Source organism: Gigantopelta aegis, chromosome 1 (genome assembly GCF_016097555.1).
Source record: "Gigantopelta aegis isolate Gae_Host chromosome 1, Gae_host_genome, whole genome shotgun sequence".
Classification (NCBI taxonomy): Eukaryota; Metazoa; Mollusca; class Gastropoda; order Neomphalida; family Peltospiridae; genus Gigantopelta; species Gigantopelta aegis.
In genome coordinates, this window is record NC_054699.1 from 32,553,755 (window position 1) to 32,575,845 (window position 22,091).

Consider the following 22,091-nt stretch of genomic DNA (forward strand, 5'->3'; position numbering starts at 1 on the left):
GCAGTTTGACCCGAGGGAGAAAAAGCCGACTGATCTAAATCCTGCCTCCTAATATTATCAAGTCACCACTCTAACCATTCGGCTACCCACCAACCTCCAACCAAAAGAAAGAAATGTTTTATTTAACGACGCACCCAACACATTGTATTTACGATTATATGGCGTCAGACATATGGTTAAGGACCACACAGATATTGAGAGAGGAACCCCGCTGTTGCCACTTCATGGGCTACTCTTTTCGATTGGCAACAAGGGATCTTTTATATGCACCGTCCCACAGACAGGGTAGTACATACCACGGCTTTTCATATACCAGTCGTGGTGCACTGGCTGGAACAAGATATAGCCCAATGGGCCCACTGACGGGGATCGATCCCAGACCGACCGCGCATCGAGCGAGCGCTTTACCACAGGGCTACATCCCCCCCTCCCCTCCAACCAACAGCTCATGTGCCTTGGAACAGCTGAAGGTTGAGAGTAATGTGCTATTAGTAGTAACATATGGCCAAGCAATTTGCGATTGTTGAACAGCGCCTGTGTAAATGTTGTGAAACGCATTATTTGACTACTGTCGCTGGTTTTAGTGTCTTGTTTGCAAGGCAGTGTGGGAGAAACACCATGCGGATGTGCTCATTCGTCGATTTCCCACTTTTTCGATTGTTAAAGCTTGTGTTTTGTTCAACGACACCACTAGAGCACATTGAATTATTAATCATCGGCTATTGGATGTCAAACATTTTCGTAATTTTTACATATAGCCTTAGAAAGGAAACCAGCTACAATTTTCCATTAGTAGCAAGGGATCTTTTATATGTACAATCCTGGATGGCCATAATAATCTCACAGGCTGAAACGATAAATAACCCAATGGGTCCGCCAACAGGGATCGATCCTAGACCGACCGCGTATCTAGATAGGCTTTAGGAGATATAATTATCATATAAAGCTGACTTTTAGACGCCCAAATATTATAGCTGAATGAAAAATAATAATAATTTTTTAACAACACCGTCAACCCATTTTAAGCCATGACCATGAAAAAAAAATCGAGAGAGGTGGGGTGCATCCCTAGCACCCCCTCTGGATCCGCTCCTGTAATTAAAATGTGTGGTGGAATATTAACAATACCCCCAGCCCATTTTAAACCATGACTATGGATTTTTGGAGAAAATTATTTCGGGAGAGGAGCAGTGCATTCTCAGCACCCCCTCCTAATCCGCGCCTGTAATTAAAATGTGTAATGGAATCCCTCCTAATCCGCGCCTGGAATTGAAATGTGTGGCGGAATATTAACAATACCCTCAGCCCATTTTAAACCATGACTATGGATTTTTGGAAAAAATAATTTCGGGAGAGGAGCAGTGCATTCCCCAGTACCCCCTCTTAATCCGCGCCTGTAAATAAAATGTGTGGTAAAACATTCACACCCCCACCCTATTTTAAACATGACTGGATTTTTGGAGAAAAAAAAATCTACGTGCATCCCTAACACCCCCTCTGGATCCGCTCCTGTAATTAAAATGTGTGGTGGAATATTAACAACACCGCAACCCATTTTAAACCATGACTGGATTTTTGGAGAACGAAAAACCGCGCCTGTAAATAAAATGTGTGGTAAAACATTAACACCCTCACCCTATTTTAAACCATGACTGTGGATTTTTGAAGAAACAATCCCTAGCACACCCTCTGAATCCGCGCCTGTAATTAAAATGCGTAGTGGAATATTATAGAGAATATCGATTCATTGTGCTAAGAATGCTACTCCTTACGGTTACCTTTCAGATTAGTGGCCAGTTTTCAAAGCTGAGCACCGGCCTCGGTGGCGTCGTGGTAGGCCATCGGTCTACCGGCTGGTAGGTACTGGGTTCGGATCCCAGTCGAGGCATGGAATTTTTAATCCAGATACCGACTCTAAACCTTGAGTGAGTGCTACGCAAGGTTCAATGGGTAGGTGTAAACCACTTGCACCGACCAGTGATCCATAACTGGTTCAACAAAGGCCATGGTTTGTGCTATCCTGCCTGTGGGAAGCGCAAATAAAAGATCCCTTGCTGCTAATCGGAAGAGTAGTGGCGACAGCGGGTTTCCTCTCAAAATCTGTGTGGTCCTTAACCATATGTCTGACGCCATATAACCGTAAATAAAATGTGTTGAGTGCGTCGTTAAATAAAACATTTCTTTCTTTCAAAGCTGAGCAATTACAAGTCCATTTAACTTGTTTAGACCGTGTGAGGCCAAACTGACGTTAATAACTAATTTTTATCTGGATGAAAATAGTCACAGTAGATGACTAATCGATAAATTACATTAGAAATTACGATGTCTATATACTGCTGATGTCAGTGTGGCTCTGTGGTTTTATGCGGATTTATAGATAACAATTGTGCACATTTTACGTCATAATAAAAAAAAAAGATTTATAAATAAACAAAGTAATTAACTAAATAATTAGATAAGTAGCTAACAGAGTCAGAGTGACTTTATTAACGTGCCTATATCCAATTAAGGTTCAGGCACGCCCATCTCATGTCCATTCTCTCTAATTAACCCACTATAGTCCATCCCATCCTCCTACAAAAATGAAGGGTTTTTTGTATATTGTGTGTGTTTTTTGCTATGTGATCTGAGTGTAAATAAATATGTGTTCTATGTGTGTAAATATTTTCAGTTTGGTTTGACGTAAGAAAAAGTAAAAGTATATTTCACTATTAGAGCCGTTTATGATTACTTAAATCAAACATTACTTATATTTTATTGTTTAGATTATCCTTTTCCGTACAACCGAAGTGTTTCTGATCATCCTGGTGTTTCTAATACCACAAAATGCATTTCATATTTTTAAAAACGCACGTGCGTCCGAAAAATAACGATTATGGAGTTTTAATCGATTTTTAAGGGTATTTCAACGTTACAGGCTCTCTTGTTTTACTCTGTTGTATCCAACTTTGTTACAGGTTTGTAAATTAACCAAACTTAGTGTCCATTTTTACGGGTTGAAACTAGTCTAGGTTAAAAATAAGTCTTAGTGTTTAAACACTATGGTCTGTCCCTTTAAAAAGATTTGTGCGATTTGTGTTTAAATGTCTGTGACAGTTTAAAGATTACTTTTTAATCAAGTTTTTAAGACTGGCTGCCTGCTCATCTGCAGTCATAACGACTAAGAAAAGACAAGAAAAAAAAAAGGTACCACGGTACTGTTGTCAGCTTTCACACCAAAGGCTGTATTGTCAAACATCCCATAGTTGGGAATTCAGACACGCGACAAGACGGTACACACGGAGAGAAAAGCAAGATTTTTATTTTGTTATTTTTGTATGGACATGAATTAGGGTAGGGTGGCGATAATCAGGGGCAGGGCGAAGCGACGGTATCAGGTCCCGGGTCCAAACGGATAATGGATAAGGATACGGATAATGGATAAGGATACGGATAATGGATAAGGATACGGATAATGGATAAGGGCGAATTGACTCGGATGCGAATTTGTTTTGGGTCGAAACGACCCGGATTCCACAGCGACCTTCTATTTATTGCTAGCTAGAACACTGGCCTGAATAATAATAATAATAACTGATAATTGATTAAAGCTTCATTGAATATTCATGGTAATGTGGAGCTTTTCACAAACCTGCAAGGAATTTATTCATTGCACGAAATAAGTAATTTTAGATATTGTTAAACAGACATCAGGCCCGTAGGAACAAGATCTGGAGTGGACAGGTACAATCTCTAATGAGTGTGTGTCTGGGAGGTCACAGTCTCTGGTGAGGAGGGGGCACAAACACAATTTTTTATCTTATCTATATGTATATCTTAGGTATATAGTGTATGACACTACATAAATAGCCTCCCCCATCCGTCCCCGGTTCCTACGGTCCTGGGCTCCGTTCCACGAAACGAGCTTAGCCCTAAGATTACCTTAAGCGCATAGCTACCCTATGCACTTAAGTTGATCTCAGGGCTAAGATCGCTTCGTGTAACGGGGCCCTAGACATGTGTTTGACATTTTGCTTAGAAAAACAAATGCTAACGATTTTCCATTTCCATCGAGAAGAAAACGGCATCCGATTTATCTGTGCAGTTAATAAAACCATTTTCCCGAATGCTCTAAATTACTGGAGTGTAGAGTGCAGAGGAGGTTTTGATTAATTTATTAATGTGTCTTGAGATGCACCCACAAGTCTGAAAAGTCATGCTAATTAATTAGGATGAGGTGCGGAACAAATCGCATCCCAAAGGAAATCAACTGACTCTAACCATGGACAATCTTAAAGTTGCAATGTCAAAGTTGAAAATGCCATATTTCGCTTTGTATGCAGTTATTTATGACAAATTATTAGATCGTGCACGTAAGCATTACGTAATTAAAATGATAATACCAAACTTGTAATGTGCTTTCAGATCGGCGTAGACTGGCCTCAATAATTTTCGATGATAAAGAAAGAAAGAAAGAAAAAACAACCCCAAAACATTTCATTTCATTTCAACTTATATCCAATTAAGATTCAAGCCCGCTGTCCTGGGCTCAGACCTCAGCTATCTTGGACTGGCTGTCCGGGATAGTGTGTGTTAGTGATTAGTGAGCAAGAAGAGTGTGTACCCATTGCGCCCATAAGAATTCGCTCTGGGTTGGAGCCGGTACCGGGATGCGAACCCTGTACCTACCAGTCTGTAGTCCGATGGCTTAACCACTGGGCCAACGAGGCCGTCTCTTGCAGATTTATTAAAACTGCCGTCATTGCTTCAGCAACAAATACGTATGTGTGGAAAACGATTAGGACCACTGTTATGTCAGACGTATAATCCTTCGGTCAAACTCTAGACTTAATTTCCTAATAAATTGTTGGGGATGTTTTATTAATGTTTTTAAGTGCGTGTTTTATAAGCGATGATCTTTACATTTGAAAGCAAAACATAAAGAATATTTTTGTCCATTGTGCAACTTTGACATTGCACCTTTAACCCGTTCGTACATTTCCAATAACCAGTGATAGACGTAAATACTTTGTTATAGTCCGTCACATCATTCTATGAAAATGTGTTTGTACATAATTTCAGTTTGGTTTGACGTAAGTGTCGTAAAACGTATCATTGTGAATAATTCCATGGTGTGAGACCTAACTGTGTTTCGCAAGTGTTACGCTTAAACGGTATTATGACTGGTAGCTAGTCGATACTATGGCGACAATACTTGTGTCGTGAGTTTTAAGTTGAATAAAACCTAAGAATAGGTCCTTTATTCTCTTTTCATTACAGTAAGTCAAAAAGTAAAAGTGTTTTGGAAATAACATACAAATACTGTTTTTGTGTTCAATTGGCTCAGAAATAAATAAGTTGTAGTAAATCCCATAGCATGAAAAACGGCGTTCTCTGTGGGACGGACTATTGATGTATAACAGATAAACAAGAGATATCTTCAAGACATAACTTGAATCATTATTGAAGGGACATTCCTGAGTTTTAGGCGATTGTTAGGATGATGTCAATCAACAAATACATTTTAATAACTGTAATCACATGTTTAATATATGTTTTTCTAAATAAGATATTAGTGGCCATATATTAAACATGTTTCTGATCGTCCTAACGGTTGTACTAGGTCAAACTTAATTTTATTCCCTAATATATATTTGTTTGTACGTACGAAATTATCAGTTTGGGCTACTTACAAATATTATGACGACCAGAATCACATCGAATGTACATACACTGACATTCTTTCTAAACAAAAAAATATATTTAATATGTAAGTTTAATCGTAGAAATATTGTATTAGTTGGAAACATGTTACAATGCATCAAACTCAGGAATGTTCCTTTAAAGCTGTTGAAATGACGCGAAAGCATGAAGCTCAATCCCACACAACTGTAGGCGAACTTCATTTACAGACATCTTCAGGGCTGGAATTTCACGAGTGCTGTTCTTACCTATCCCCCCATTTTTAATGCATGTACTTAATATGATAATAATAAAATATAAAAAAAAGTTTGTTTTGTTTAACGACACCACTAGAGCACATTGATTTATTAATCATTGGCTATTGGATGTCAAATATATGGTAATTTTTGACAGTTATAGAGAGAAAATCCGCTACATTGTTTTCCATTAGTAGCAAGGGATCTTTTATATGCACCATCCTACAGACAGGATAGCACATGCCACGGCTTTTGATATACCAGTCGTGGTGCACTGGCTGTGACGAGAAATAGCCTAATGGGCCCACCGACGGGGATCGATACCAAACCGACCGCACATCAAGCGAGCGCTTTACCACTGGGCTAATAAAATATCAAAGCCCTCATAAACATTGTACTTGTTAGGCAACATTAAACAAAAGTTAAACATTGTTTTGCTTAACGACACCACTAAAGCACATTGATTTATTAATCATCGGCTATTGGATATTAAACAATTTAATTTTTGACATGAAATCCTACAGGAAACGCGCTACAGTTTCCATTAGCAACAAGTGATCTTTTATATGCACTTCCCCACAGACAGGATAGCACATACCACGGTCTTTTGGTATTGTTAGACAATATCATATTTTTTTTTATTTCAAAAAGAAATATTTGCTTTGTTTAAAGACACCATTAGATCACATTGATTTATTAATCATCGGCTATTGGATGTCAAACATTTGGTAATTTTGACATATACATGTAGTCTTAGAGAGAGGAAACCTGCTACATTGTTCCATTAGTAGCAAGGGATCTTTTGTATGCACCACCCCACAGACAGGATAGCACATACCACGGCTTTTGATATACCAGTCGTGATGCACTGGATGGAACGAAAAATAATACAATTTCAAATAAACGTAAATAGGTATTAAATCTAACTCGATGCGTGTTACCGGCAGCAGATGTTGCTATTACCAACATGTTTTGTTTTTCCCAATGGAGGACCATTTATATCAAACGAAATTGAAATCGATGTTCCCCGCTATCATACTATTACTAAAATTGCTGAAACCACTCAAATTATTATAAATAATTGTGTCGGTGGCATGGGTTTTGGCAGATATGCATTGTGTCTCTTTACAGCAGGGGAGCGGGGCGTAGCCCATTGGTACAGCGCTCGCTCGATGCGCGGTCGGTGTGAGATCGATACCCGTCGGTGGCCCCATTGCGCTATTTCTCGTTCCAGCCAGTGCACCACGACTGGTATATCAAAGGCCGTGGTATGTACTACCCTGTCTGTGGGATGGTGCATATGAAAGATCCCTTGCTGCTAATCGAAAAGAGAAGCCCATGAAGTGGCGACAGCGGGTTTCCTCTCTCAATATCTGTATGGTCCTTAACCATATGTCTGACGCCATATAACCGTAAAATAAAAATGTGTTGAGTGCGTCGTTAAATAAAAACATTTCTTTCTTTCTTTACAGCAGGAGCGAAGAATTGAAATAAATGTATAATAATATTTAAATAAATTATTTAATAAAGATATTCAAGGCGGGACGTAGCCAAGCGGTAAAACACTCGCCTGATGCGCGGTCGGTTTGGGGTCGATCCCCGTCGGTAGACCCATCCAGTGCACTAGGACTGGTATATCAAAGGCCGTGGTATGTGCTATCCTGTCTGTGGGATGGTGCATATAAAATATCCCTTGCTATTAACAGAAATATGTAGCGCGTTTGCTCTCTAAGACTACATATGTCATAATGACCAAATTTTTGACATACAATAGCCGATGATTAATAAATCAATGTTCTATAGTGATGTTGTTAAACAAAACAAACTATTGTGTTTTACAGCAGAAGCAAAACATTAAAATAAATATGTTGTAATATTATTTAATAAATAATTTGCTAATGCGGTTCAGTATGTCCCAACAGAACGATAATTTTTTCTACCGTTAGACTCTAACTACGTAGTAATAAGTTTGTTATTAGACGGCGCACTCGGGCGTTTCCGAACGCATCCGAGCGTTTCCGAATGCATCCGGCAGTTTCCGAATGCATCCGGCAGTTTCCGAATGCATCCGGCAGCCAATATACGACCGCGGACTAACGTCATCACTTGTGTACGCTAATTTACGTCGTGGCCTTGTTGAGCCATCGATCGGTCAATTATTTCTTGTTTTGAAATCATGAGACATGATCAAAGTGGAAGCAAACGCGACTGTGTATATGTCTGACGTCACTCCTTGACCTGATTAATCAAAGGCAGTGGCAAGTGCGATCATTCCTGTTGAAAGGTGAATATATTAGATGACTACGCGAGTTGCCTTTAGCAATTAATTTCGTTCGTGCTTATTGCATTGGATCGTATAACTGTGGCGACTGGAACATCACCTAGAAGCAGCCAATCGTATGTCTTTAAAGGGACAGACCCTAGTTTCAACCCGTGGAAATTAACACTAAGTTTAATTAATCTACAAACCTGTAACACATTTGGATAAAGTTAAAATTGAGAGAAACATGAGTCTGTGACTTTGAAATGGTGAAATACCCTCTAAGATAGACTAAAACTCGATTCCATAACTGCTACTTCTCACACGCACGCGCGTTTTTACAAATATGAAAAATGCATTTTGTGATATTAAAAACACCAGGATGACCAAAAACACATTGAATGTACGAAAATGGATAATCTAAACCATCAAATCTGAGTAAGGTATGATTTCAGTTATAATAGTAAAACATATGCCTTAGTTTTTAAAAACTAGGCTATGTCCCTTTAAACTGATAACTCACATATGTGTGTTACTGCCGTGTTATAACATAAACAAACTGTGTAAGAGAAAATATCCTTGCTGCTAACAAAAGTAGATTATATGGCAACAGAGGGTTTCGTCTCTCACTCGGTAGATCGAAAGTCACCATTATCGAAAATTAAGCACCAAGTAGTCTTTGATTAAAACTGTACTTCATCAAGCATTCCTATGTATTCTAAATTCCACTATCCCTCAATATATTATATGTCACCACTCCCTTCGTTCAGCAACGAAGGCTAACACTCTTATCGATATTTTCTGTCACTGGACATGAATTATGTTAAAACGATATAACTGGACAGAATTATGGTAATAAAACATTTGCAATAACAGGAAGTGCACTTAAGCGGTGTCTAGCAGTAATGTGTTTTGTTTACCAGAAAAAAAAAGGTTTTGGAACACTGAGGTAAAAGCGTGTATTAGTTTATAAAGATATTAAGTGTTATTAAAAATCAAAGACAAGGCCTAACTCATTGCTTTAACACACGAACAAAATCTGAGCTCGAGTCTCTAAAATATTAAGTAGTATTAAAACAAAACACGTACACAAGCCTAGCTATATGTGTTCCTCTAACTCATTGCTTTAACACACATGCACAATCTGAGACTGAGTCCCCCCCCCCCCCTCCCCCATAATTTCAAAATATTAAGTAGCATTAAACAAAACACAGTTTGTTTGTTGTTTAACGACGCCACTAGAGCACATTGATTTTTTATCTTATTATCAGCTATTAGACGTCAAACATATGGTCATTCTGACACTGTTTTTTAAGAGGAAACCAGCTGTCGCCACATAGGCTACTCTTTTACGACAGGCAGCAAGGAATCTTTTATTTGCGCTTCCCACAGGCAGGATAGCACAAACCATGGCCTTTGTTGAACCAGTTATGGATCACTGGTCGGTGCAAGTGGTTTACACCTACCCATTGAGCCTTGCGGAGCACTCACTCAGGGTTTGTAGTCGGTATCTCGATTAAAAATCCCATGCCTCGACTGGGATCCGAACCCAGTACCTGCTAGCCTGTAGACCGATGGCCTGACCACAACGCCACCGAGGCCGGTCAAACAAAACACAGAGATAAGGCCTAGCTGCTCTATATTTTCCTTTAACTCGTTACTTTAGCACTCTAGAACTAAATCTGAGCGCAACTGCTCTCCGTTTAGAGTCTCCTCCCGCTTAGTTGCAATATAATGCCCAGCGAATACTGCCGAGACTGGCTAACATTGTTTTAACCAAGCCACTCTGGTATTAAATAGACCATGATGAGTTTGCTTCCATTGCAAAATGTTTCTTAACGACGAAAATTACATACCAAATACAGATTCTTGTTTAGAATATTAGTGCCTGTGTGCGTAAAGCTTTTTTTCAGGTCCCTGTAATGGTTATTTAGCCCCAACTGGATTTGGTCTCCCAATAATTTCGTACATATGAAAAAAAACTATATATAGTGAAGCATCTCAAGACCGGATCCTCTGTAAACCGGAATTCTCTCAAAACCGGACATTTTACAGAGTCCGTTTTTAAAAACCAGTACAGAACGTAACCTCCCTAAACCGAAGCCCTCTTAATACCTGACAATTGTCTTGGTCCTAAGGGTGTCCGGTTTAGAGGGATTTCACTGTACTAAGAAACAAGAATAAAATTTAACCTAGTACAAACGGTAGGACGATCAGACATACGTTTAATATTCAGCCACTGATATTTTATGAAGTAAAAATGTATTTAATATGCGAGTATAGTCATTAGAACGTCCCCGTTGCTCGGTAGTATCAGAACAATGGCAACAAACTCAGGGCAGTCCCTTTAAGAGAGTTTGTTTAAAGTTTAACGACAATACTAGAGAACATTCATTAATTGATCATCGGCTATTGGATGTCAAACATTTGATAATTTTGACGTATGTAGTCTTAGAGAGGAAAACCGCTACATTTTCCATCAGTAGCAAGGGATAGCACATACCGACGGGGGTCGATCCCAAACCAACCGCGTATCAAGCGAGCTGGGCTACGTCCCGCCCGTAGCAAGCCATTAAGCACCAAAAACTAAAAAAAATCCCCCCCCCTCCACAAACCCCCCCCCCAAAAAAAAATACCCCAAAACCTTTAAACCCCCCCCCACCCCCACCCCCGACAACAACAACCCAAAAACAACAACAAAAAAAACAAAAATAAAAACAAAAAAACAAAAAACAAAATAAACAAGAAAAAAACAACAACAAAAAACAACAAAACAAAACAAACTTAGAATACAGCGTATCAGAAAGATCTTCCATACAAAATGACTTTTAGCTCAGAAAAATCTTCAACGCCCTTAGTATTGTGTGGGTGCGTATGTTGGGGCTGACACCCGCCTCCTCACCGCCTCATACGCCTATGCCTATTTTAAGGCCCCGCAAAGTAGCATGCACATCTTAGTGCCAATAACAACAGACTGTAAAGCTGTGATATAAATATAGAGAGTTGCACAACACGCCTACGTCAGATCTCACACACCTCTTAATAACTCGCTTGGCATTAAGTATCTCTCAGCGTCACAAACTGTCAGATGCCTTTTAAAGCAGTCAGATGTTTATACGTTTAAGAAGAAAATCGTCTTGTGAAAGCTCATTTTGAAGATAGGATAGACCACAGCGGGTTAGAGACGATTATTGAATATTCGACCGTCATTGGTAATACGGAATCAACCTAATTTGAGATCAAGATGTACCACGTGTTCTTAAAGGCGCAGACCCTAGTTTCAGCCCGTGAAAATAAACACCAAGTTTGGTTAATCTACAAACCTGTAGCACATCTGGATAAGGTTACAACAGAGTGAAACAGAGTGAAATACCCTTAAAAACAGACTTGATTCCATAACAGTTTCTTCTCAGACGCACGTGCGTTTTTTAAAATATGAAACATGTATTTTTTTGTGATATTAAAAACACCAGGATGACCAGAAACATTTCAGATGTACGAAAATGGATACTCTAAACAATAAAATCATCGTAATGGCTGATTTCAGTTAACAAAAAACAACTCTAATGGTGAAAAATATGCCATAGTGCTTATTAAACTAGGGTCTGTCTCTTTAAGATTGAATTTAAAAATAAAAAAAATGTATTCAACCTGAACGACAAACGCATTCAAATATTCAATGGAATGATTCAGTATCAGGCTTTTCGCAATTAAGAGGACAGCCACTTCCCAGAGCGCTATATCCTTCCTTCTATGCTTGTAGGAGGAAGGAAATGTTTGATTTAACGACGCACTCAACACATTTTATTTACGGTTATATGGCGTCGAACATATGGTTAAGGACCAAACAGATATAGAGGGAGGAAACCCGCTGCCGTCACGCAATGGGCTGCTCTTTCCGATTAGCAGCAAGGGATAGCACATACCACGACCTTTGATGTACTAGTGTGGTGCACTGGCTGGAGCGAAAAATAGCCATTGGGCCCACTGACGGGGATCGATCCAAACCGTCTGCGCATTAAGCGAGCGCTTTACCACTGAGCTACGTCTCGACCCCCCCCCCCACACACACACACACACTTGTAGGAGGATCGCCACTCCCAATAATGATGAAAAATGTTTTATTATCCACACGGTTCAACATAATCGAGTTAATAATAATCACACGAAGCATACAAGTAATAAGTAATTACGTGGCCAACCTATAACGTAATTTTAGGAAGAGACGTCATAACATGACCAAAAATACATTTCTGAAAATGACGTCATTCTGAAACAGCAATTGTTATTCATTAAAATAAAATGTGGATAATAAACAAATTATTACATTCGCGTGCGAGTCGTACTGATTTTACGAAAGTCGAATTAGGATTCACGCATTACACTCGAACTCGCTCTGGCAATACAAAAATCCTAACAATCTCTCTCTCTCTCTCTCTCTCTCTCTCTCTCTCTCTCTCTCTCTCTCTCTCTCTCTCTCTCTCTCTCTCTCTCTCTCTCTCTCTCTCTCTCTCTCTCTCTCTCTCTCTGTGTGTGTGTGTGTGTGTATGTATGTATGTATGCACACACTCACACATACATACTTACACACACACACACACACACACACACACACACATACATACATACATACATACATACATACATACATACATACATACATACATACATACATACATACACACACATACATACATACATACATACATACATACATTATTTTAATAATTAGTCGACATATGTTTCGACTAAAACAGTACAATGTTCTAAACAGTTTGCGGAGAAATAATAGAGATGCTCTGGGTTTAAAATAAAATAAAATATTACATTGTTCAAATGTTTAGATCATTTTACTGAGGATATATTCATATTCTCTTCATTTCGTGATATGGTAAACCAGTCGAATAGTCGTGCTTAGTCTGAAGACAATCGACTATGGAATTGATGAAATTCTTTAGGCAGTGAATTATACAAATGGAATTTTGTATTGAGATGGATAAATGTTTGAAACAGTTTGCTTGTTCTGTTCATCTTTCATTTTGATTTGGAAAATTGGAATGGTGAAGTAACCGAGTAGTTATATGTGTTTAAATTTGTATGTTTTAATCATTGTACTGATAAACGTATCTGTTTTATCTTGTACTGTACTGAAATGCTGAAATGTCTTCAGCATTGCACTAAAAATGATATCGTTATGATATCATCATCATCATCATCATCATCATCATCACCATCACCATCATCATCATCATCACCATCATCATCATCAGCATCATCATCACCATCATTATCATCATCATCACCATCATCATCATCATTATCATCATCATCACCATCATCACCATCACCATCATCATTATCATCACCATCACCATCATCATCATCATCATCATCATCATCATCATCATTATCATCATCATCACCATCACCATCATTATCATCATCATATTAATCATTATCATCGTCATCATTATTATTATTATTATTAGTAGTAGTAGTAGTAGTATTGTTATTATTGTTTTATTTTAATGCGTTGTTATTATTATATGGGATTTGTTTGTAAAACAAATAATATTTTGTTTTATTTGTACTGAGAAAAAAATCGAACAATATAACATGGTTCTATTTTCTATAGAAAGAAAGAACTGTTTTATTTAACGACGCACTCAACACATTTTATTTACGGTTATATGGCGTCAGACATATGGTTAAGAACCACACACATTTTTTGAGAGGAAACCCGCTGTCGCCACTACATGGGTTACTCTTTCCGATTAGCAGCAAGGGATCTTTTATTTGCGCTTCCCACAGGCAGGATAGCACAAACCATGGCCGTTGTTGAACCAGTTATGGATCACTGGTCGGTGCAAGTGGTTTACACCTACCCATTGAGCCTTGCAGAGTGAGTGAGTGCACTCAGGGTTTGGAGTCGGTATCTGGATTAAAAATCCCATGCCTCGACTGGGATCCGAACCCAGTACCTACCAGCCTGTAGACCAATGGCTTACCACGACGCCAACGAGACCGGTGCTTATTTTCTATAGAGAATGATGCAAAAACTTCGCTTTGTTCATATTTAATGAACTGCTCTGCTGTGACAGGGAGGAAGCTTTAGAACTTATTTTTGTGGTATCCCTTTGAGGACAAGAAGTTAATAATTCAATCACATATAAAACATGCCTTTCAGTTATACTGTTTCATCTGTTATCGCATTTCTCCGAAGATACGTTGATCAGAATTAATATAACATGATTGCATAATAAACCACAAACCATTTCCCCCTGAAGTACCACTTTAAAGAAGGAGATGATCTACAAAATACATTATTAAAAAGGCTTTGTTAAAATTATAGAGAATACTAAATGGGTTCCCGTAAGATATCGATTGCATTACAACGAGTGAGGTTTCAGTCGTTCAAGTCGAAATAGAGCGATTTAGGAACGAAACCAAACGAGTTGTAATATAAATGGTATATTAGGGGTCTGCTCGCATCCTGATGCCTGACCCCACCTAGATTGCGTTTCAATTACTCAAAGGGCGGTGTAAGGCAAATGCATAGTCCTCTTGTTTCATTAAAATAATTTTTATAGTAAAGTTAAAACCAGACAAAAACAAAGAAAAGAAAAGAAAGAAAGAAAGAAAGAAATGATTTATTTAACGACGCACTCAACACATTTTATTTACGGTTATATGGCGTCAGACATATGGTTAAGGACCATACAGATATTGAGAGGAAACCCCGCTGTCGCCACTTCATGGGCTACTCTTTCCGATTAGCAGCAAGGGATCTTAGACTAGAACAACAAACAAACAAACACAACAAAACAAAATGTTTTGCCAATGTTTTGCCAAGTTGTAGTCCAATACCAGGAGATGAGATCATGTTTTCATTACCAATAAAGGCTAGTTCAGTTTTGTAAAAAGATTATTGAAAATTCTGCATTAAAATTGCGTTTTGGCTACAAAGAAAAACAACTGTCTTGAATAGTGACGTAATTCGTATGATTTCTGCGTCTGTTGTTTAGTGTACGGACTGAAAATGACGTAGGATGACGTCACATATACGGCCTCCTTGTTTTCACATAATGTAGAATGTTTAGCGCCAACCAGTGCACCACAACAGGACAAAGGCAGTGGTGTGTGCTTTTCTGTCTGTGCGAAAGTGCATATAAAAGATCCCTTGCTGCATTAGAAAAAATGTAGCGGGTTTCTTCTGATAACTACGAGTCAGAATTACCAAATGTTTGACATCCTATGATCAATGCGCTTCAGTGGTGTTTTTAAACAAAACAAACAAACTCTCGTAGATATTTAATAAGAAGCTTTGCAACTCTTATGTGATATAACCGTAAATAAAATGTTTTGAGTGCGTCGTTAAAGGCATACTGTCACGGATTTAAAGAACTTATTTCTCTAAAAATGGATAATAAATAAAAAATTACATTAATTGTTGGAAACCAAATCTAGCTATCGCATCACCTTAACTGAACCATGATGGAGTGAAATCCATATCATCCCTCTCAGTGATTTTAGTTTTTGAATTATGGACCATTGCCATAATTCAATTATTTTTACAAAATGTCATTAATAAATAGAGTTTGGTGGTTATGAAGATGGTTGAATAAAGTACGTTTAGAGACAGATCAAATTATTTTTGTTCAAGTAATTATTTGTTAGACCATTAAATAGGTCAGTGGTCTGTGACAATATGACTTTAAAAAAAATATTTCCTTCCTTTCTCTTATGTGAACACAGAAGTAGGAATAACACTTTTCACTCGTTATTTGCAAAACAAAGTAAAATAAATTTAAACAATATAGCTTATAGTTCATAACTTCATTATAACGTTAACCTTAAAGCACTAGGCACTACTCTTTAACTCACTGTCCTGAAGAGACAGACAAAATGGCTGAGTGTGCCTGAGGATATATCGAAGCCAGACAGCCCGATCCGGTTACGTTCATTGTTATAATTTTCACATAAACAACTTTGACATTTTAAAGGGACAGTCCTTAGTCTACAACCATTTTAAAATAATTCAGACCAATAGAGCCTTTTTGATGACGTAACATACAAATTAAATACATTTCCTTAATTAAAATATCAGTGTCTGTATTTACAAGGTGTCTGTTGTTAGCCTAATGCTTGTAGTAGCCCAAACCGTATTTTACCTTCCAATAATTTCGTACGTACGAAAAAATATATATCACAAATTAAAGTAAAAACTGAGTGCTACAAACATAAGTATACCACCGTAAACACATTCGATATAGAGACACTGGTATTCTATACAAGAGAATATATTTAGTATGAAATAGTAGTCGCCAACAAAGCTCTCTTATCGCAAACATCTTACAATGGCTGCAAACTCAGGACAGTCTCTTTAAAACTTGTTGAAAGATCAGACTGCAACTATTTTGCTTGTGGCTTAATTTCGTTTTCGGTCCATCGAGATATGAACGCAAAAAAAAAAGTAAGCACGTCTGGACTAATCAGATTGTCGTAAAGTGTATAGACGCAAAGAAAAATTCATTATATTTGTGTATTCGATTTATATAGCTGTTCATCCCTTTTATTACATATATCAGGGCCGTAGCTAGCGGGGTGGGGGGGGGGGGGGGCAAGCACCCAGAAAGCATTATACAAACTTAAAGAAAATTCTCTTCTTAACTGTTTAAGGAGTTTTAGACTATTAACTACTCAGTTGCCCCCCCCCCCCCCCCCCCCCCCCCCAAACAAAAAATCCTAGCTACGGCCCTGTATATGAACCTACTAATTAATATTTTTGGGTTGGGTTTTTTTAAAGTGGGATAATGAGAACTCGTGAACTAATCTAGTTTCTAAAATAACTGCTCATAACCAATTGGGGTTGTCAACCTCGATGTCACAAGCACGGAAATCAAATATAATTACAGCTTGTATTTAATCACTTTTCTCGTTCGATGACATATATAAAACCACGGAATGATGTCAACAAGTAAATGGTAATGAGTTTAAATAACCAATATAAACACCATGATCTATTTCTAAGGCAGTATAATAGTGAATGGAATATAGGTGACATTATTACTATTTTCGCTAAAAGAAGGAATATGTGGCAACAGTTCAATGCCAGCAGCTACAGGCGCGGATTACAGCGGGTGGTGCTGGGGGGAGGGGGGGGGGGGGGGGTGGGTGCGCATCTCTCTTGCCAACTTCAAAGTACCCCGAAAATAGTTTAACTTATAACTGCACTTTATACTGAATGTTTTGCTTTTTTAGTAGGAAAGATTTAAAGGCATATTGTCACAGACCAATGGTCTAATAAAGTATTACCTGAACAAAAATAATTTGATTTGTCCCTAAATGTACTTTATTCAACCATCTTCATAACCACCATACTCCATGTATTAATGATATTTGGTAAAAAAAAAAAAAAGACTAAAAAACTAAAATTGCCGAGAGGGTTGACATGGATTTCACTCCATCATGGTTCAGTTAAGATGATGCAATAGCTAGATTTGGTTTCCAACAATTAATGTAATTTTTATTTATTATCCATTTTTAGAGAAATAAGGTCCTTAAATCCGTGACAGTATGCCTTTAATGTCTGAAGGAAGATTGCCTTTATATTATAATACATCTTAGTGTGCTTTGGAGTAGATTAGGTGTCTTTTGCTTACATAGCACCACCTCTGTACAAATATATACACACGCCTTTGTAACTCATATACAGGATAAACAGGATAAATACTTCATTTTTTTAAAAAGGGACAGACACTAGTTTTTAAACACTCAGGCATATTTTCCACCTAGACTCTAGTTTCAACCCATAACAATGGACACTAACTTTGGTTAATTTACAAACCTGTAACAAATTTGGATACAACAGAGTGAAATAAGAGTCTGTTACGTTGAAATACCCTTAAAAACGCGACTTCACAACCGTTACTTCTGAGATGCACGTGAGTTTTTAAACATATGAAAAAAGCATTTTGTGGTATTAGAAACACCAGAACGACCAGAAACACTTCGGTTGTACGGAAATGGATAATCTAAACAATAAAATATAAGTAATGTTTTACTTCAGTGATTATAAACGGCTCTAATTGTGAAACATGTCTTAGTGTTTAAAAACTAGGGACTGTCTCTTTAAACTTAAAGTTTCTTTTTAACGGTATAGTTCTAGAGCTAGTGGGGTATCTATTTCACCGAAAAGGCCCAAACGGTCTGAGGGTATGTTTGAATACCCTGATATATGTAGAATGTAGAATGGGGTTTCTTAGTTTCCAAATCTAATCCGATTTAAAAAGAAATGTTGATATTTTAATAACAGTGTTGAAATCTGCGCCATGAAGGAATTAGGTGTAGGGATAACTAAAATGTCTGTAGTTCCGTTAATATACAAGATAGAATAACAAATGAACCATTATGTTAACACTACTGATCTCTACTATCTGATACAATTTCAAGCAAACTGAAGGTGAATCCATGAGGTAATCATGGATCTGCATTTCGACTAGTTGCTGGATTAATTAGGTTACCAGAGGTCAAAAGGTCACAAAGTTTTACCGACCTTTAAAATTGGGTCATTGTCTTTGGTCATGTCATGTCATGTCATGTCATAGGGTTTTACGTGCACATTCAGAACAAGCTGTTGTAGCGCACGCCTGTCGTGGGCACAAGAGCTGGCCTTGGCCGGCTCCTCCGTCCATGACAGGAAAGGTGTGTGGGGGGGGGGGGGGGGGGAGAGGAGGGACCGCCTGCACTGGCAGGTGCAAGGGATCACCAGCAGCCCGATCAAATCGGTAGCAGGCGGGTGGGGGTGGTGGTGGTGCTATGGAATTTGAATGGAGCAGTTAAATGCCAAAGAGAAAAGGGTGCGCAATTTTGATTGAGGGAATTTGGCGCAATTTTGAACGGTCGGTCGAAAGGTAAATGGGCGAGCTAATATAGGTTTTGATATTAGTGAATCGAGAGTAGCTCGTTAATTTTAGACCTTTACGATGCTGTGGTGTCTCCCTAGGTCACACTGCTCTCTTATTTCTAGGCGAGACGTCGCCCAGTGATAAAGCACTCCCTTGATGCACAGTCGGTTTGGGATCGATCCCCGTCAGTGGATTGGGCTATTTCTCGCTATAACGCGCTCGCTTGATACGCAATCGGTTTGGGCTATTTCTCTTTCCAGCCAGTGCACCACAACTGGTGCATCAAATGCCGTGATATGTGCTAATTTGTCTATGGGATGGTGCATATAAAAGATCCCTTGCTGCTAATCGAAAAGAGTAGCCCATGAAGTGGCGACAACGGGTTTACTCCCTCAATATCTGTGTGGTCCTTAGCCATATGTCTGACGCCATATAACCGTAAATAAAATGTGTTGAGTACGTCGTAAACAAAACATTTCCTTATTCTTCTTCCTCTTATTTCTACACATTGATTTGTTAATTATCACCTATTGGCTGTCGAAACATTTGGTAATTTTAGCATATAGTCTTACGGAGGAAACCTTCTACAGTTTTCCATTGGTATCAAGGGACTTTTATACGCACCACCGCACAGACAGAACAGCACATACCACAGCCTTTCATATTCATATTCTTCTTCTGCGTTCAGTTTCTGTATGTTCCTTGAATTCAAATCATGAGTTTTACCGCCTCAATGAACTCCACAGTCAGCAGCAGGTCGTCTCTTTCGCCCCAAAGTTTTTCTCTGATTATTCTGGGTTGTGGTGCAATGGCTTCACCGATATATAGGCAATAATTAAAGAAGTTCATGTTATTTGTTTTCAGAATACCCTGAAGCCAGTGTTTCGACAGACAGATCAAACGGGCCAAACTACCTGCTAGGACTGAACTACGCCAGCAACCCCACCGAAACAGCGGTCGAGTTATACCCAACAAAACAGAGGCAAGATGGTAAGAATCAACCTATCCAGTGGCGCGTTCAGGAAGTCGAGTGCTCGCGAACAGTTTAACTGGTACCGCCGATTCTCTATCATATCACTTTTGTTTGCATTTACCATAGTTTGACACCCAATAGCTGATGTATTTTCCGTGCTGGGGTGTCGTTAACATCTATTCTATTCTATTCTATTCTCTGTCATATCACATTCATCTAACGTTAGGAGTAAAAAACCAGTTCAGCAAGCGACCGCGATCGACTAAGCCTCCTGAACGTGCCTCGGCTGTTAAGATATTAAGCTTTAAAATAATTTTCTTAGACTTTTTGTTTACCGTTATAACATGTCTTTGATAACGAAGAAATCTTATCATTAAACATTGTAAATATTCGTAATACAATAGTTTCCCATATACTATGGTTTCACGGCCTGAGTGTACCGTAATAAAGACTAAAATTACATAATAATAATTATATTATTATGTTATTATATTATTATAGTATAATAGTTAATTATTTTATTGCTAAAATTGCCCAGTAGCATTTTTTTAAATGGTGCATAATATTTTATATGTATATACTTACTGCATATATTTATTGAGGGGTTTTGATTTAGCTTTCTGTCTGCTTGTATGTATGATACTGTATTGAACAACTCATGTTTACCCTTCTACCTGGGATGTATGTTAGAGACTGAAAAAAATAAACTTTAAAAAAAGTACATAATAAAATTCTTGTTTAGAATATCAGTGTCTGGTTATTCAGTGTGTTTTTCGTCATCCTAGTGTTCGTAATAACCCAAACTGCCAATAATAATTATTTCATAAGGACGAAGACGACACACACACACACACACACGCACGCACGCACGCACACACACACACACACACACACACACACATATATATATATATATATATATATATATATATATATATCTCTATATATATACATGTATATATATATATATATATATATATATATATATATATATATATATATATAAATATATACATATATACATATACTTATATATATATATATATATACATATATACATATATACATATACATATACATATACATATACATATACATATATATATATATATATATATATATATATATATATATATATATTGAGAAATAAAATGAAATTTTAGCAACAACAAAGATTAGCACGCCCACTAACACACTGAATATACACACACTGTTATTCTACACAACTATTTAATTTGTATTTAATTTTTTTTTTTTTTTAAAAAGACTATTATTCGGAAACGTCTTAATAGGATAAAACACGGGCAATCTATAAAGGCGGTTAATCCTTGTACACAGTTTAAGCATATACCTGAAGTATATGATAGTTCTAGAAATGATAGCATCGATATTTCTTGCAATAATCTACAATAATAAACTAAAAGGGCCGAATTTACGAAGCTTGGTTTTTCTTGAATGTTTGGTTGAAGGGACATTCCCGAGTTTGCTCCATTGTAAGATGTTTCCAAAAAATAAAATATTTCTACGATTAAAGTTACATATTAAATATATTTTCTTGTTTAGAATATCAGTGTCTGTATATTAAATGTGTTTGTAATATTTGTAAGAAGCCCACAGGCAGGGTAGTACATACCACGACCTTTGATATACCAGTCGTGATGCACTGGCTGGAACGAGAAATAGCCCAATGGACCCACCGACGGGGATCGATCTCAATCCGACCGCGCATCGAACGAACGCTTTACCACTGGGCTAGGTCCCGCCCCTAACTAATATATCAAAGGCCGTGGTATGTGCTATCCTGTCTGTGAGGTGGTACATATAAAAGATCCCTTGCTACTAATGGACAAAATGTAGCGGGTTTCCTCTCTAAGACCAAATGTTTCACATCCAATAGCCGATGATTAATAAATCAATATATTTTAGTTGTGTCGTTAAAGGGACATTCCTGAGTTTGCTGCATTGTAAGATGTTTCCGACTAATAAACTATTTCTACCATTAAACTTACATATTAAATATATTTTCTTGTTTA

At 37.8% G+C, this 22,091-nt stretch overlaps 1 protein-coding gene across 1 annotated transcript in view; it reads left to right on the forward strand.

The window, feature by feature from the left end:
• LOC121373956 overlaps positions 1-22,091 on the forward strand; it is a 99,009-nt gene that overhangs the window by 71,157 nt on the left and 5,761 nt on the right. Inside the window, exon 4 of the mRNA XM_041500807.1 lies at positions 19,950-20,075. Coding sequence (XP_041356741.1) covers positions 19,950-20,075 — 126 coding nt within the window. The remainder of the gene's footprint in view (positions 1-19,949; positions 20,076-22,091) is intronic.